Source organism: Pleurodeles waltl, chromosome 5 (genome assembly GCF_031143425.1).
Source record: "Pleurodeles waltl isolate 20211129_DDA chromosome 5, aPleWal1.hap1.20221129, whole genome shotgun sequence".
Classification (NCBI taxonomy): domain Eukaryota; kingdom Metazoa; phylum Chordata; class Amphibia; order Caudata; family Salamandridae; genus Pleurodeles; species Pleurodeles waltl.
The window spans coordinates 964,358,650-964,376,441 of record NC_090444.1 but is presented as its reverse complement, the minus strand read 5'-3'; the positions used below and the strand labels follow the sequence as shown (position 1 = coordinate 964,376,441).

General features: G+C 44.8%; 1 protein-coding gene across 5 annotated transcripts in view; it reads left to right on the top strand.

The window, feature by feature from the left end:
• The window catches only part of ABHD12 (abhydrolase domain containing 12, lysophospholipase), a 497,414-nt gene that overhangs the window by 308,534 nt on the left and 171,088 nt on the right, over positions 1–17,792 (top strand). For all 5 annotated transcript variants that reach the window (XM_069235085.1, XM_069235086.1, XM_069235087.1 and 2 more), the window contains one exon: positions 15,037–15,156. In XM_069235085.1, coding sequence (XP_069091186.1) covers positions 15,037–15,156 — 120 coding nt within the window. The remainder of the gene's footprint in view (positions 1–15,036; positions 15,157–17,792) is intronic.

Here is a 17,792-nt window from a genome sequence, read left to right as displayed (position 1 = left end):
AGTAGTTATAGTAAGGAACTAGTTTCCATAGGAAAATACTTTGGCATTGTTTGAACAGTCACTTCAGCTGCTGTTTGTAAAGTTTCGGAGTGATCCGTCAAGCGGGGGTGGAGAAAAAGAGCAGGGGGTCCCAAAACAAGTTTTCCCCATGCAATTTCCCACAGGGATTTTAGACACGACTACAACCCAAACCACTGAAAAGAATTACACCAAATCGGCAGAATGCTAGATCTTGGTTCAGAAAGAGTGCTTTTTGTAATTTTGTTCAGTAGTTTTGGAGTTATTAAAGTAAAAAGATTTATGTATATCTAGAGACGCAGATCCTCCGCGGATCTGAGCAGATTCGAGAATCCAAGCGCCATCAGCAATGCCGTGAGTGGCTGGCCAAGAGCAAAGTTGGGTCCACCACTTTGTTCATTGAGACTCTGTTTCCAGCAGGGGAAATATAGTGATAGAAGGGGTCAGTGTAGAGGTACCTTGACCCCATGTGACTGATGAAGGGGTCTGTGAGGGCCCCCTCATGGGCAAGAAATTGTCCAAAAACGTTTATGTTTTTTTGGAGCAGTGAATTGAACTTATGGGTCAAATCGTAGTACAATTTAGATTTTGAAAAAAACATTGAAAGTCACTAAAAAAATAACAGTTACAGGGACATTTTAGTTAGGAAATAGAAAATAAAAAAAACCTTAGACATTCACTGAAAAAAACAAAGGTTACAGGGATGTTCTACTCAGGTTCATATTTTACACAAACAAAGAAATTCAGCAGTTATTGTTATAGTTATCTCAGGGAACTATAACCTGTGTACTACGGTAACTATAACCTGTGCCCTCTTCATGCAATGCTAGTCACTCCACATATTACATCAATCATCTTCTATGACATCTTTGGCAATATCACTGCAACATTTCCAGTGAAATTATTGATTAGAAAGCTGTGTATGGTGGACTATAACGTCTTTGCGTGTTTTTTTAAGTGAAAATATGAATATATCTCAACAATAATGAAAGTAGGTGCTCCAGAGAAACGGTGCAGCGATCGTGATTAGTGAGGGATAGCGAACAGTAGTTCCCAATAGTATATAAAACCAGAAGATGCACATTTCCCTGAAAATAGTCTCAAAATTCCCATACAAGTTCCAATATTACCAGTAAAGCTTCATTAAAGTCAACATTTATAAGTCGCCATTCGACGCCTAAGAAAACACTTGCTAAGTAGTGTTTATCCGGACCACACTGGCGATTTTGAGCCTAAGTTCAGGGAAAAGTTCATTTTTTAAGTAAACATCTTTTGATTTTATATACTATTGTGCACTGCTGTTCACTAATCACAATCACTGCGCCGTTCATATGCAGCGCCTACTTTCGATATTGTTGATGAATGTACATATATATGTGTGTTTATATATGTGTTTATATAAGTATATGTACAAGAATTAAGCAACTGTTTTTTTTATCATCGACCAGATTGTTTTTTTTTGCCTAGGAAGTGCAGGCGTTGAGCTTTCCCCGAGGTTACTATTGTTTAGTGCATTAAATGGCCACAGTGGCAAACTTCACAGCGTCCAGAAGGTCAAGTGCCGGCAAGCTTAACATACCCTTCCGAGTGCGGGGTATTAAGTACCCTTAACAGGATCAATAAAAAACTGCACTTTAATTTGCTTAAAGGAGAGACAAGCTACAGCGCGAAGTTAATGGTTACTGACATTTCTCACTCCTGTACACTTCCTCCTGCTTCCCAACTAGACTAAAGTAAGGGTTGAATTTTCTTGCGGTCATTGAAAATTCACACGACACACTGATATTCATCTTTGTGACCGAGACCCAGACCCCTCCCCCCCCCAAAAGCGGCTCCGCTTGCATAACACTGAGCGACTATCCTTTGTTGTCCAGTCATGAGGTTTATCAGAGTACTGTTGACATGATTGGTGGGAAGGCCTCCTCGTTCGTTTGCTCTTCATCCGCTTGAACACATCTTCGCCGCTGTGCATGTTCTTTCTTCCGCTGGGGGACGAAATTGCATGTTTAAGTGGTTTTATTTTAGTTTTATTTAATGTATTAATTTATTTAATTTAGTGATATTTAATCAAACTAAACACAATTAAGATTCAAAATTCTTGAATTTATGCTAAAACAATAATAAGAGTAACTAAACAATTATTAAAAGTGCAAACTTTTCAGTATGCCGGGTTCTGCGTATTTCAAGGACATAATCTACATCTTTATGGTGTACTAACAGTCACAGGCCGCAGGTTTAAACTTTTGGTCTGTGCAGACAGAAATTTAACAAGTCCACAGTTTATCTGTGGATCAGTTGAATCAAACTTTTTCATCACTGCTGGCTGACAAGATCGTATCCCGTTTGTACTAAAAACTGGTTTCAGCAGTTGGCGACGTGCATCTCTTAGGGCCGGGCAGATACAGATCAAATGGACCATGTCCTCCCTGGCAGCATTGCATAGCCTGCATGACGTCTCTCCCCCATTCTTGCACAGTGGTTGATCTACTCTTGATGGAAAGGATCCTAGCCGTATCGCGAGCAGGTGGCGTTTGACGTGTACTGAAAATGTTGAGATCAAATATTGCGATGGTGCCAGGGTAGTGTAAGTATGCATGAGAAACCAGGCATGCGAGTTTTGTGCAAATTTGTGTTTATCATCTAGCAAAAATTGCAGACCTATTTCCTTTTTTAACACACAACACATGTTGACATATTAGAGTCCCATAGATATGTCATGTGTGTCTCTTGCAGTGAGTACTGCAAGTACGTGTTGTATACTGACTTTGAATTATTGCTTACTGAGTTCCATAAAGCCATGACTAAAGGGCTGGTGTTGTTTCTTTGTATTTTATTCCAGGTCTTTATCGTATGTACTTGCCTGTCCAGCTGTTGTTGTTTAAGGCCAAATTCTAGCCTAACTTGAGCAGAGGAAGCAGTGCAAGGAAGACTGAAAACTTGTTTGTAGATTTTTATTTGTTGCTGATCAGGAGCAAGGCGTCTTTCCGGTATAGTGCTGTGCTTCCATATGTAGTAGCGGAAGGAATTTGGCCGACATGACAGACAGTAAAGGTTTATACGAAGGCCCTTTTGGCTAGGGCGCAAAAAGCGAATGTCAGCGATTTGCATTTCTGAGCGATGTGCTGCTTTTGCGGCGCAAGGTTAGCCTTGTTGTCTATAGAAAAACCCAGATATTTATAACAGCGAGTCACTTCAAGGCTAACGCCGCCCAACTTAATTTTATTTACAGAGTTAGAAAGGTATCCTATAGACATAATTTTTGTCTTCGTAGTATTGATTTCTAATTTGTTGATCTTGCAAAATCGTCCAGGGTGCTAACTAGCCGCTGTAGCCCTATTTTCGTGTGGCTCAAAAAACAATGTCATCAGCATATGAGAGGTGTAATATAAGCAGGTTCCCCATCCTCAGAGAGTGTGAGTTGGTCGCGTCTAGCTTTGGCAAAACGTCAGCCATAAAAAGGTCAAAAAGGTGCAGGCCAGAACACATCCTTGTTTTAAGCCTAGGTTTGTTAGAATCCTCCTTGACATTTTCGAACCATCTGCTACCTTGAGCTGCACCCATTTTTATCGTATAGCATTTCGATGCTGCGGAGAAGCTGTTCCTGCAGACCCTAGCTTCACAATTTGCCTCAAAGAATTGCTCTGTCCACCTGATCAAAGGTGCTTTTGAAGTCCTCAAAGCATAGATGTAGCTTTTTCTTTAGGTGTTTTGCTTTGTCAGCAATGTCACTTATCGCTAGAATATTGATAATTGTGCCGTAACCCTTCCGGAAGCCAGTTTGATTCAGGGGGACAAGGTTGTTTGAATTGGACCAGTGGAGCAGATCATCCAAGATCAGTGTAGCAAAGTATTTGGCCTCACTGTCAATTAAAGCAATCAGTCTGTAGTTGGCTGGATTTGTTCTGTCACCCCCTTTAAATATCATATTGATGATATATCCTCTCCAACTGTCAGGAATGGTTATGTTGCGCTCTGCTTCAGTGTAAAGGATTGCCAGTGTAGTTGACCAGTACTCCGGATCGGCCTTAAATATTGCTTGTGGAAGGCCATTGGGGCAGAGGGCACCATCCCTACGCCCCCTCCTAATTACTTGGGAGACTGCCTTAGCGCTGTATCCAAAGTTGATCTGACAGAGGACCTTAGGACTTGCAGGCTCCTTCAGGTGTGAATTTGCTTCAGATGAGTTTTGTTTAAAAAGATGTTGGCCAGGTAATGCGCCCATTTATTTTTGGGAATTGATGAACAACAAATTACTCTTAACTTCTGGTCAATGCCGCTGACTGTTGCCCAAAAGGCCCTAGAATTTGTTATTTTTAAGCTATAGAGTAATTTGAGCCAGAGGTTGTCCTCCCTCTTAATGCGCTCACGCCATACTTGACTTTTATAGTATTTTCAAAGGGTCTTTATTTGGATACATGTAGATTCTGTGAAAGGTCTATTTTTTATTACTCTGAGCTCGTGCCTCAGTTCCTTTCTTAATTTTAGAATTTTCTCTGATAGACTTGAAGACACCATCCGATTTTGTGTTGGTGATTGGCGCTTAGCAAAGCTGAGCGAAGATAACGAGATTAGAAAGGTGGCCCAGACTTCCACTGCAGGCGAGTCCTAGAGTGTTGCAGATTGAAACAGAGTTTTTATCTTTTCACACAGCTGCGGTAATGAAGACTCTGACCAATCAGACGTTTTAGTAGATGCAATACTTCCTAGTTCAGCAGCAACAGGCAAGAAGTGTGGGGCCTTCAAGTCCAGTTCTTTATGTTGTTATGAGTGATCGCTGTGGAAAGTCGTTTTAATTTTACATTTCCTGACACGAGATAGCAGGGCAAGAGACCCAGCCGGAATGTCTATTATGATTGCAGCCGTAGTGCTATAGTGGGTGTAGCGAGGCAGCATTCCATCTTTGGTCCTGCCATTTAGAACCCTCATGCTAAGATGCTGTAATGCCTCAACCAATTGCTTGCCCATTGCGTCCATTCTCTTCTGTATTGGTGGAAGTTGAGGCCGAACTGACCATAAAGCTTTTTTAGCTGCCAATTGCTCACCAGGTTCAGGAGTGTGGATTAAGTGGACATTGAAGTCGCCCGTCACTAAAATGTCCCATGTTGGGTGAGCGCATCTTATCTCTTCTGCTTTATTCAGTAATTTCTCATAAAGCAGGGTTTTCCGGTGTTTCTGCGGGTGAGCATAAACATTAAAAATTACAAGAGGGGTTTGTCGATTGGCACTGAAAATGAGTTTGACGGCCTGCAGATAGTTTTTTGAGAATGCCAGCTGCTCTGTTGTAGCGTGTAGCACCGTGGAGACATACATGGCTAAACCTCCACTTGGCCTGCCTGATTTATTTCATTTTTCGGCACTAACGTGGTGTAATGTGTAACCACCTAATTGGACTGGGTTTATTAGCTGTGTTTCTTGCAATATAATTATAGTTTAGTTACAACTGTTTACTAGTGCAAATCCGTCTGTAATAATGGTTTTGACGCCGGCAATATTCCAGGACATGAAGGTAACAGCAGAACCCTGATCCATATTTTCTACGTTGTAATTATTAAGTCAGTTGCCACTTCTTAAGTTTAAGATATGAGCCATCCACATCTGTTCGCCCTGATCATCATTGTGTGGTCGGGGGGTATTGGCATATGGCTTCTCGCAGTTGGGGAGTAATGTGAAGTTTTTTGGTTGACTTCCCCCCTACTATACTGCCGCTTCTCCGACTCCCTTATATTCAGCTCCAGTGCATATATGTTGGCCTTTAAGTCCGATCGATGATTTGATTTTTCCATAGAACTGGACAGCAGAGGTAGAGGGTAGTGTGATCTAGATGGTTCTGACAACAATATGCCCCATGCTTCAAATTGAATTTTTTCATCCATGATTGATGTAACGATTTCCCTTGTTCTCCAAGTGGTGGATGTTTGCTCTGTCCCGTACTGGTCGCTGCTGGAGAGGAATTTCACTGACATTAAGTCTGTAGATACAATCTTCTGAGTTGATGGCAACTCAGCCAGCAGCCTCAGGATGTTACCCCTGTTCAAGCCGTCTTGTTGACCCTGTGATGTATATTGTGGAGTTAAAATGATCTGCCTTGATTCCCAGCCATTATGTGAGTAATGGCTGTGCTGAGGTTGGAGGGGGAAATCCGTGATTCCGTATGGCGTTGGCTTTCTTGGCTGAACGCCCTCTCGCTATTTGCTATTTTGGGCCTGTCATAGGTGTGACCACTTGTCTGGTTAAGGAAGACTTTTTTGTACTTCGGTTGTAAGAGTTTGTGTGTTCTGAAACATAACTTTTATAGTTGTTAGCCCTGTTCATTACTAATTGTCCCCACCCTGGAGAAGTAGTTCAAGTTTAGGTTTGTTTCCGAAATGGTTTCCCAACAAGCATTCTTAGTGCTGGACTGTGGATGATTTGCTGAGGGGGATGGTTTGCTGGACTGATGAATAGGCTGTGTTTGTCCCGCATCGCTATTGTTCTGTGTCTGTGATTTGGTGCTCGGCAAGTTGCCCGTTAAGGCAGCTGGGCAAATAGCTGTAAGTTGCAAGAAGTCACCTTGTGCGGGTGGCCTCGAGTGCACCGACTACGTCGGATTCCCTAGAGACAGATTGTCCCCCGATGACACTGTCTGCGAGGCATCCTTTAATTTCGGTACTGATGCCACTGGCATCCCTGGAAGGTCCTGCGCGGATGGTTGGTGAGCCACAGGTTTTTCACTACCTATATGTGCTAACATTTTCTGATGCTGACAATGTACACCCCTGGCCTGAAGTTAAACCCAAGATCTCCTCATCCCACGTGTTCGGACGGTGTAAATTAATCTGAAGTTGTTCCGTCTGCCGGTGCACTTTGTGCTTTGCAGATAGTGTAGCGGCAGCAGATTGTATGTCGTCGGAGATTAACTGAACTGAACCATTGGCTGCCCCTACCTTGTAATTTTCACATGATTTGAAACCTGGCGATTGCTTGAGGAACCAAAAATCCATATTTGTGGCTTTGATTGTGTCAAAAATAGGGGGTAACAATTGCCACTACTGTCTTTGCTGTATGTTTTTTTCCTTTCTGACTCGTTTTTTTCCTTTTAGATGGACAATGTAGGAGGCTGGCCTGGTTTGTAGTGGGTACCTTGGGTACTTACACCTTACACCAGGTCAAGTTATCCCTTGTTAGTGAATGAAGTAGTGTTCTAGCAGCTTACGCTGATAGAGGTAGCTATAGCAGAGCAGCTTAGGCTGAACTAGGAGACATGCAAAACTCATGCAATACCACTTAGAGTTACACAGTACTTATGCACAAGTAAAGACAATACTCAGTGTTACCAAAAATTAAGGTATTTATTTGGGTGACACAGTACCAAAAATATCTTAGAGACAATACTCCTTCTGGAGGTAAGTATTATACACAATATATACAATAGACACCAAAAGTAGACAAGTAAATAGTCATAGAACAATGCAAACAGTAGGAAATCCTATAGAATGCAATGGGAGAAAATAGGTCTAGGGGCAACACAAACCATATACTAAAAAAGTGGAATGTGAATCACGAATTCCTCCCTAGACAAGTGTAGTGTGTGCAGAATCACTGGGAGAGTAAGAATACAGTAATAGAAATTAAATTACCCCACCGCAGAGCCCAGAAAAGCAGGAGTAAAGTACTGCAAGTTTCCTTAGGACACACTACACCTCGTTTTTGGTATTTTGCAGCAGCCAGCCAAGTCTGCAAAGAACAACCGCTGGATTATTGGACCTGAAGACCTGCAAAGGAAAGGGACCAAGTCCAGAAGTCGAAAGAAGTTCCAGGAAGGACAGGAGCCCCTGCCAACCCAGAAGAGGGTGCAAAAGAAGAGTTCCCGGTTAGTAGAAGACTGCAGAAATGAACCCTAGGAAGATGCCAGCGGGTTCCTACGTGATGCAAAAAATGTCCCACGGCATGAAGATCGTTGCAGACAAGATTTTGTGTTGGAAGGCGCCAACAAGCCTTTTTCATGTAAATGGCGCTGGATGGATCCAGGAGGGACCGGGGGCCTCAACTCTGTAGACTGTACACTTTAGAGAGCCTTCAGGATGCCAGCCAGCACCCCCAGAAGCCGCAGGATCTGGGTTCAAAGGAGGTGCAAAATGCGGTTGATGCAGCACAAAAAAAGAAGGTCCCACGCCGCTGGAGAACAACTCAGCGAGATGGGCGTCGCAGAGTGGAGTGCTGGGGACCTGGGCCAGGCTGTGCACAAAGGAATTTTGCAAACAGTGCACAGAGGTCTTAGGAGGCAAGGAAGACCTAAACACAGGGGTACCGTCGTTCTCGGGGAAGGCAAGGTCTTACCTCCTCCAAATTGCTTCTGGTGCAGGATGAAGACAGGGAGTTCCCAGAGCATGCACACCGTGAAAACTGTTGCTGTTGCTGACTTGGAGCTGAGGTTGCTGAAGAAAAGTGTCTCTTGTAGACACTTTGTTGCAGTTACAGCGTTTCTTGGAGCAGGCTGTGGTTGATCCGAGGTCAGAGGATGCTGAAGTTGTTGCAGAGGATTCCTGAAGGAAACGTGCAAGCAGAATCTGAAGAGAACCCACAGGAGAGACCCTAAATAGCCCTGAGAGGGGGATTGGCTACCTTATCAGGTATGGACCTATCAGGAGGGTTCTCTGACGTCACCTGCTGGCACTGGCCACTCAGAGCCCTCCAGAGTGCCCCCACACCTTGCAAAGCAAGATGGCTGAAGTCTGGGACACACTGGAGGAGCTCTGGGTACCTCCCCTGGGGTGGTGATGGACAGGGGAGTGGTCACTTCCCCTTCCTTTGTCCAGTTTCCCACCAGAGCAGGGGAGAAAGGGTCCCTGAACCAGTGTAGACTGGTTTATGCAAGGAGGGCACCATCTGTGCCCTTCAAAGCATTTCCAGAGGCTGGGGTAGGCTACCCCTCCCCAGCCTGCAACACCTATTTCCAAAGGGAGAAGTTGTAACACCATGTTCTCAGAGGAAATGCTTTGTTCTGCCTTCCTGGGACTGGGCTGCCCAGACCCCAGGAGGGCAGAACCCTGTCTGTGAGGTGGCAGCAGCTGTAGCAGCAGTGCAAGCCTCAGAGAGCTGGTTTGGCAGTACTGGGGGTCCATGATGGAGCCCCCAGGATGCATGGAATTGGCTCCCCAATACCAGATTTGGAATGGGGAGACAATTCCATGATCTTACACGTTACATGGCCATATTCGGAGTTACCATTGTGAAGCTACATATAGGTATTGACCTATATGTAGTGCACACGTGTAATGGCGTCCCCGCACTCACAATGTCAGGGAAAATGGCCCTGAACTATGTGGGGGCACCTTTGCTAGTGCAAGGGTGCCCTCACACTTAGTAACTTTGCACCTAACCTTCAGCAAGTGAAGGTTAGACATATAGGTGACTTATAAGTAACTTAAGTGCAGTGAAAATGGCTGTGAAATAATGTGTGCAAAATAAATGCTGCAGCCCATATGGGTCTCCTGGAACCCCAATGCCCTGGGTACCTAGGTACCATATACTAGGGACTTATAAGGGGGGGCCCAGTATGCCAATTGAAATTGGTAAACAAAGTCACTGGCCTACAGTGACAAATTTAAAAGCAGAGAGAGCATAAGCACTGAGGTTCTGGTTAGCAGAGCCTCAGTGACACAGTTAGGCACTACACAGGCATACACATTAGGCCACAAACTATGAGCCCTGGAGTCCCAGTGAGACAGGCAAAATATACTGTCATATAGGTTTTTATCTATGAGCACTGGGGTCCTGACTAGCAGGATCCCAGTGACACAGTAAAAACACACTGACACACACTCACAAACAGGCCAAAAGTCGGGGTAACCATGCTAGAAAGAGGCTACTCTCCTACAGATGGACATTTGGGTATTGGTGCTAAAGGTTTGTTTGTACAATCTGAATTTGTCAACGCTGTTTTTCCCGTCTGTGTAAATTTGTCTGTACCATTTGAATTTCTCTACGTTGATTTTTCCGTCTTTGTCCCCATTGCATTGGCATGAACAACATCTGGAGAGCCTAAGGCTATAGATGGCCTACTTTGTGCTTTTGGATCATCATTTGCACAAAAAGGTTGTGCCCTGAGTATTTGCCCCATTTTTTACTGGACAGCTTCAGTGTCAATCTTTCGTTGACACTGCTCCTGGTTTCTTTTGTAGAAGCACTGAGTGGGATAGTCCTTGCTTATGATTATTGTGAGTAAAAAAGTTGCTCTTATTTATTTTTATTTTTTCTAACATGTCTGTTAAAATATTTGGTAGTGTACACGATTTGTCGATAATCGGTCCACATTTGCAGGGGTCTTGCTGTTGATCCACATTAGCCTTTGGAACAGGTGGCCAGATCGCCAACATACCCAGTTTCCAATTAATATCTGCAATGTGAGTGGCCATAACATTCACTAGGTCAATTTGTAAATCTAGTTTGTCCGATTGCATGTTAAGGACTGTCGTTGAAGTGTGAAGGGCGTTTAGAAGCGAGGAGTGTAGCCAGGCGAGATCCCCCAACTTCCAGTTAGAAGATTCTGCTGGAAGATGGCTTTTTGAGAGGGTTTTGCTGTTTCTAGTGTTGCCGCCTAGAGGGCTGTTGTTAGTGACTGGAGTATCCAAGTTGCTAAGTTTCATTGCGCCTACATCTTGTTGTAATTCGTTCATGTCACTGGAGACTTCAGTGATCGAATTGGAAGACAACTGGCTGTTGAAGGCGCCTTCGCCCCAGACAGTGGTCTCACACCTCCAGACTACGGCGAACCTCCTGCACCAGCTGGGGTTCACTATCAACGTGCCAAAATCACACCTGACTCCCTCTCAGACGCTCCCTTTCATCGGGGCAGTTCTGGACACAGTGCGGTTTCGGGCTTATCCTCCCCAAAAGCGAGTCCAAGACATTCAGGCTATGATTCCGATCCTTCAGCCTTGGTCTTGGGTTTCGGTGAGACAGACTTTGCGGCTGCTGGGCCTCCTTGCCTCCTGCATCCTGCTAGTAACACATGCCAGGTGGCATATGCGGGCTCTGCAGTGGGACTTGAAGTTCCAGTGGGCGCAGCATAAGGGGAATCTCTCCGACATGGTCCAGATCTCGGAGGGGACTGCAAAAGACCTGCAGTGGTGGCTTTCGAATCCCAATTGGGTCAATGGCAGATCCCTCTCTCTTCCCCAACCAGATCTCTCAATAGTGACAGATGCGTTGCTTCTGGGTTGGGGTGGCCACATGGAAGAGGCGGAGATCAGAGGCCTCTGGTCTCCGGCGGAGTTGGGACTCCACATAAACATGCTGGAGCTCCGAGCGAACAGACTTGAGTTTAAAGCATTCCTTCCGTCTCTCAAAGGGAAAGTGGTGCAGGTGTTCACGGACAACACTGCCGCCATGTGGTACTCCAACAAACAAGGCGGGGTAGGGTCTTGGACCCTTTGTCAGGAGTCACTACGCGTCTGGACATGGCTGGAACATCAGGGCATTACCCTGATGGTTCAACATCTGGCGGGCTCTCTCAATGCCAGAGCAGACGAACTCAGCCGCCGACGCACTGTCGATCAAGAATGGCGTCTCCATCCGGAGGTGGCGCAAGGTCTCTTTCTCATGTGGGGAGAGCCTTGGCTAGATCTGTTCGCCTCCGCAGAGAACGCGCAATGTCAGCTATTTTGCGGGTTGGAGTTTCCAAGGCGGCACTTGCTCGGAGACGCTTTTCGTCTTGAGTGGAACTCCGGCCTCCTTTACGCCTTCCCACCTATACCTCTTCTGCCCAGAGTTCTCAAGAAGATCAAGAGCGACCGGGCCCAAGTTATCTTGGTGGCTCTGGACTGGGCTCGAAGCGTGTGGTATCCCGAGCTACTGAGCATGTCCATCGATCCTCCACTCAGACTGCCTCTTCGGGCGGATCTTCTGCCTCAGCAGCAGGGGACGGTCCTCCACCCGAACCTGTCCAACCTCCGCCTTCATGCGTGGAGATTGAGCGGCAACAGTTGACGGCATTTGCCCTTCCACCCGAAGTCTGCAATGTTATCTTGGCAGCCAGGCGTCCCTCGACTAAAACTGTATATGCCTGTCGTTGGAATAAATTTGTGGCATGGTGCACCAACAAATCTTTTGACCCCCTATCTGCCCCTCATTCAGAGGTTCTTCTATTCATTCTTTCCTTAGCCCCGCAAGGCTCTGCATTGGGCACCCTTAAGGGGTATCTGTATGCCATTTCCGCCTTTCCTAGGCTTCCTGATCAGCCCTCACTCTTTAAATCTCCTCTTGTGAGTAGATTCTTAAAAGGGGTCACCCACTTATTTCCTCCCACTCCCTTCATCATGCCTCAGTGGGATCTTAATCTTGTGCTTACTTTCTTGATGTCTACTCCCTTTGAGCCTATGCATAATTGTCCCTTACGGCTCCTCACATTCAAAACTGTCTTTCTTATCGCAATCACCTCTGCTCGCAGGGTGAGTGAGCTTCAGCCCATTTCTTCAAAGCCTCCGTACTTGTCCGTACACCCCGACAAAGTGGCGTTATGCACTAGAGCTTCCTTCCTTCCTAAGGTGGTTACACCGTTTCATGTAGGCCAGTCCATCACTTTGCCTACCTTCTACGCACCCCCACATCCTTCCCATGAGGAGGAGAGACTCCACCGTCTGGACCCAAAAAGAGCGTTGGCGTTCTACCTCAATCGTACTAAAGACTTCCGGGTGGACGATCAACTCTTTGTTGGCTATGTGGGTGCGAAGAAAGGGAAGGCGGTGCAGAAACGTGGATGAACAGGATGGCGTACATGAACAGGATGGCGGTAGGGGGTGCCACGGGGCCCCTGGGGGCCCCTGCCGTGCCCATGCCAATGGCATGGGCACGGCAGGGGCCCCCGTAAGAGGGCCCCAAAAAGTATTTCAGTGTCTGCCCAGCAGACACTGAAATACGCGACGGGTGCAACTGCACCCATCGCACCTTCCCACTCCGCCGGCTCAATTCTGAGCCGGCATCCTAGTGGGAAGGTTGATTTGCCCTGGGCTGGCGGGCGGCCTTTTGGCGGCCACCCGCCAGCCCAGGGCAAATGTCAGAATCACCGCCGCGGTCTTTCGACCGCGGTGCGGTGTTCTGACGGCGGTACCTTGGCGGACGGCCTCCGCCGTCCGCCAAGGTCAGAATGACCGCCATAATCTGCTATCATTACTGTCATTCACTTCATAGATGTATAAGAGAGGACTTTAATCAGTGGGGGTACACTACATATGTGAATGCTTATTCGAGCCATGCATTGATATTATGTAGTTCTTGATGAAGGAGAGAGTGTCTTAACAAGTGGTTTTTTCCTGTGTTGCTTTCAGACCTCTCATTAGTAGTACCTCAACACCATCATAATTCCCCCCATGCTCCATAAACCTTCCCTGTTTCTGCCACTGCACATATTTTTCCCATCTCATCAGCTGAGCTTATGATGATGCTTTTATTTGCTAAACTGCTTCTGCGCCTCGTTAAACCCTTCCGGGCCCCAAGTCATCAAAACATTTGCCTATGCATCCAGTGTAGCGTCCTACCTACAAGCGCTCTTTAATCACCCCTTCACACAAAGCACAAGCTTTTACTCTCTTGTGGTAATCCAGTTTTTAAAGACAATACTGGCTGTTTGTTTTATTTCCCTTCATCTAAAGTCGCTCTACCCTGGCTCCCTCAGCTGCGGACCATTGCATCTTATCCTTTCTAAACCACCTTTTGACTCTGTATCACCTCTGTTATAAAAGGAGCCACGTGCGTAGATCATGTAGGTCGTCTTATTGGCCATCTTTTGAGCCTCACCCTTAATCTAGAATCTCCACCTGCCTTATTGGTAAGCCGTACTGGAAGGTGTTCCCTTCCCTCCTGTTTCATTCATGTAAGACTGAGGTAATGTGCTGACAGCATCCTTTGGCCCCCACTCTCTTTGCACCAATCTACAAATGCATGCACATACACTTTCTCCATTTCTCCTTCCTCTGTGTCCCCACCACAATAATCTTGGCATGCAGTTTGACTATAGCATAAAGCTTACGTACTTCATCAACTCCAGTGATATGACTGCCAGATTCAAAATACTCAGCATCTGAAAGATTTGCCATGCCCTCCACTTTCAAAGTGACAAATGCCTAGTCAACACCTCATTGATGATCACGCTCGACTATTTCACCGGTTTCCTTTCTGGGTTGGCTCTATACTTAGCTCTTTTCCCTTAACAAAGTAATGTACTTTGTTAACCATACACTTTATTACCTCCCCAAAACACAGCTGCTGGTTTCTCCAGCTAAAAGGCCTGCTGCCTTTCTGTTAAGCACAGAGCACTGTAGGAAGTTCGTGTCCATAACCTGAAGGCACAGATGGCATATGACTTCTCTTTTTCCCAGAAATATTACCCTTATACTCAGGCATGAACACCGAGCTCTGAGCCACCTTTTGATTCCTAAATCACCCTGTGCAAGCTTAGAGTCTTTAAAATATGAGTACATTGCTGCTGTACCACCCTGCCCACTGAACACTAAGCTGACATATCCCTATAACAATTCAAGTTTACCTGTGGTCTACTTCTCCAATCATGAGGACTCAATGACTGCCCCACAACTGGCATTTTTTCCTGGCAGTAGTTCCATCCATGCCTCCCTTTGTATGCCCAACACTTACCCCTGAGTCTGACTAAACTGTGTATTATCTTCTATGTAAACATATGTAATCATTATGTGAAATGTACTGTTTTAATGATGTCCCACCAGCTTATGTACTGCTCACTGTCAGTGTTCTAATGTAATGTCTTGTTCATGTGTACAGTGGTTCTATTAGAAGAGCTTCATCCATTGTCAATCGCACCAGTAGAAAGCAAATCAAAGTATCTTTTCTCAGTTTATGAAACATTGTCTTCATTGATTCTAGGTAAGACCTATTGCATTGAGGTCATTTGTCTGATATACACACTCTTAGCCTACTGTATTCTGCATGGGGCTATCAGGGTGGCTGAAAATAACATGGCCACAGCTTAGTACTTATTTGCGTCTTTTTAATGTGATTTAATTGTAGGCACACACTCCCTGCAGCCTTATGGAAAAATGCCCAAGAAAAGGATCAAATGTGGTATGAGGAAACATTGGCTCTAAACCATCCTGTGATTCTTTACTTACATGGAAATTCTGGCACTAGGTAAGCCCATACTTAAGTGTCTGTTGATGAGACACGTTTATTTTCACTGTTTCATGTACTTGTAAAAGACGTTTTATGATGCATGTTTATAATGGGATTCACATTGGGGGACACTCCATGTACTTTGCAAGGGCCCCCTTAAGCTTAGTTGCGCCACCGATTAATGCAATTTACATACAAATATAGAAATGCCTATTAATGTAATTTTCAAAAATATAATGTGTGATTGGAAATACGTTGTAACACAGGTGCATCTGTATGGGATCAGTCGCTGTGGAGAGCCTGAAGAACAGTTCTTGCACAATAGCTGACATACTCTTTTCCCCGTTTAAAATCCCTTCCTAATGATTTAATTCCATGAAACAAAAGAAAATAAAAATATATTTATAGAGCACAACCAATACCCACGGGTGTCAAGGCGCTAGTAAAACCACAAAAACATCAGAGTACTGACAAGAGAGAAAGAGAAGATTTAAGAAACAATAAAATCTGATTACCAGGGCTGGAATTAAAAAAGAATTTCCATTCCCAAGGTGTGGATGGGTAACTTGTTCCAGAGCTTGGCCACAGCGTAGGCAAAGGATCTACCACCTCATCTAGTTCTGCACATTTTTGATACTACCACATATCTCTTAAATGTAGAATGAAGCAGCCTTTTAGGCTCATTACCACCCCGGACCCATGTTATTTAAGACATTGTGAGCCATGCACTAGACCTTAAACATATCATGTTTCCTAACAAGCAACGAATCCAGGGTCTTCAAGCCCTTTAAGCCAGGTTGATGTCTTGGAATATCCAGAATGAGATGGGACGCCGCATTCTGAGTTTTCTTAAACGTATTAAGAGAGGCCTGGTTGATGCTGAGCTAAAGTGCATTGCAATCGTCCAGGTGGGACAACACCAATGCCAGAACCACTGCTTTGCACAAATCAGTAGAGATGAGCTAAATGGAGCAGCAGGTGACCGCAAGACTCAGGCCACCAAGCAGTGGACTGACAGAATATTGTGTTCGAAAAACCAGAACCTTGGTTTTGTCAGCATTAAGCTTTAAAAAAATATCCTCCCTTCAGCAGCTCATTTTAGACATGTATTCCTTAAAGCTTGCTGCCACAGAAAGGACATTAACCATAATGGAAACAATAATGTGGGTGTCGTCTACAACACCTGAAACCCGAAAGATCCTATCAATTTTGCCTGGGAAGAAACATACAAATGGAAGAGAGTTGAGCTCAACGAAGAGCCCCGAGGAACTCCACAAGGAAGGCTAAAAGATTTTGACATAAATTGTCCACATCTCATTATCTGGGATCTATCAACCAAGAAGAATTGCAGTAGACTGAGCGCTTTACCCTCAATGCTCAGTTGTGAGAGACTGTGTCAAAGGCTTTCAGACAGGTCAAGCATGACAAGGACTGTGTCCTCCCCCTTAGTGGAGCAGGCCTCTGATCCTGTTGACAGCCTCCATCAATGTGATTTCAGTGCTGTGCTCTCTTCTAAAGCCAGCTTGTGATGGATCTAGAAGTTCATGTGTATCGATGAACTCCACAAGTTGCTGGTTGAGATTCTTTCCCGGTATTTTCGATGGGGTGGGCAACAATGAGATAAACCAATAGTTTTTAAATTCCTCAAAGTTTAAATTAGGTTTCTGAAGCAATAGAATAACAATCGCCTCCTTCCAGGAACCAGGAAAAAGTGCTGTTTCTATGACTATATTATTAGTCTGAGTGAGATGTTTCAACACTATGTCAGGAACTAATTGCAGAATTTTAGAGGGGCATGGATCTAAAGGAAATCCAGATTTAGTTCCCAGCAGATACTTTTTAACTTGCGTCACGGAGACCTGTGCAAAACAAGAGAGCACAGGAGATTTCTAAAGGAGGGAAGGGGTAGGCATAGGGCCTAAAAACTCCCAATCACTGTGGTTTCTGGACGCAGAAGAAATATTCAAGACCTTATTTCCGAAGAATACCACTAAGTCAACACAAAACGATTGGAAGATGCCCGAGTTCAGCAAAGACAGAGAATTACATAGAGTTACCAATTTTAAAAAGCCCCTTAGGGGTATTTTCATTGTGAAAAATTTCGCTTTAGCCTAAAAAATGGCTCTTTTGTAGGCTTGCAACAGAGATCTGCATGTTCTCTTTTCAGTCTGATTCAAATTTAAACGCTATTTGCTTTCTTGCCTGCAGGAGTTCCGCTTCAACTCATTAAACTTATCTGCATTTTGGCACGGCCTAAAAGGAGCAACAGCGAGCGCTTTCCGCAGATTTGTTCTAAACATTTTTTCTAATTTCTACTCATATTAGATTTCTACTCATATTAGACATACTTAAAGGCCCTAGCTGCCGCAGAGAAGGGGTTACGACAACCAAGAAATCTACTGCCCAGTAGTCCGACCGTCATAACTTAGTGACGTCCTCTAGCTGAATCCTGATGAAATTAGTAAAAATCCCGTGAAGAATATGCCTAGCTGAGCAAGCTGCGTGAAGCCCTTGCTTAGAGATAAGATTGGTAAAAACAGAGGCCTTCCGACAACCAGAGGCATCTAAATGAAAATTAAAATCACCAAGAATAGTGAAATCAGATTTTAAAGGAAAGGTTTCAATAAATTGGCCCCAGGAGGACAAGGAGCTTG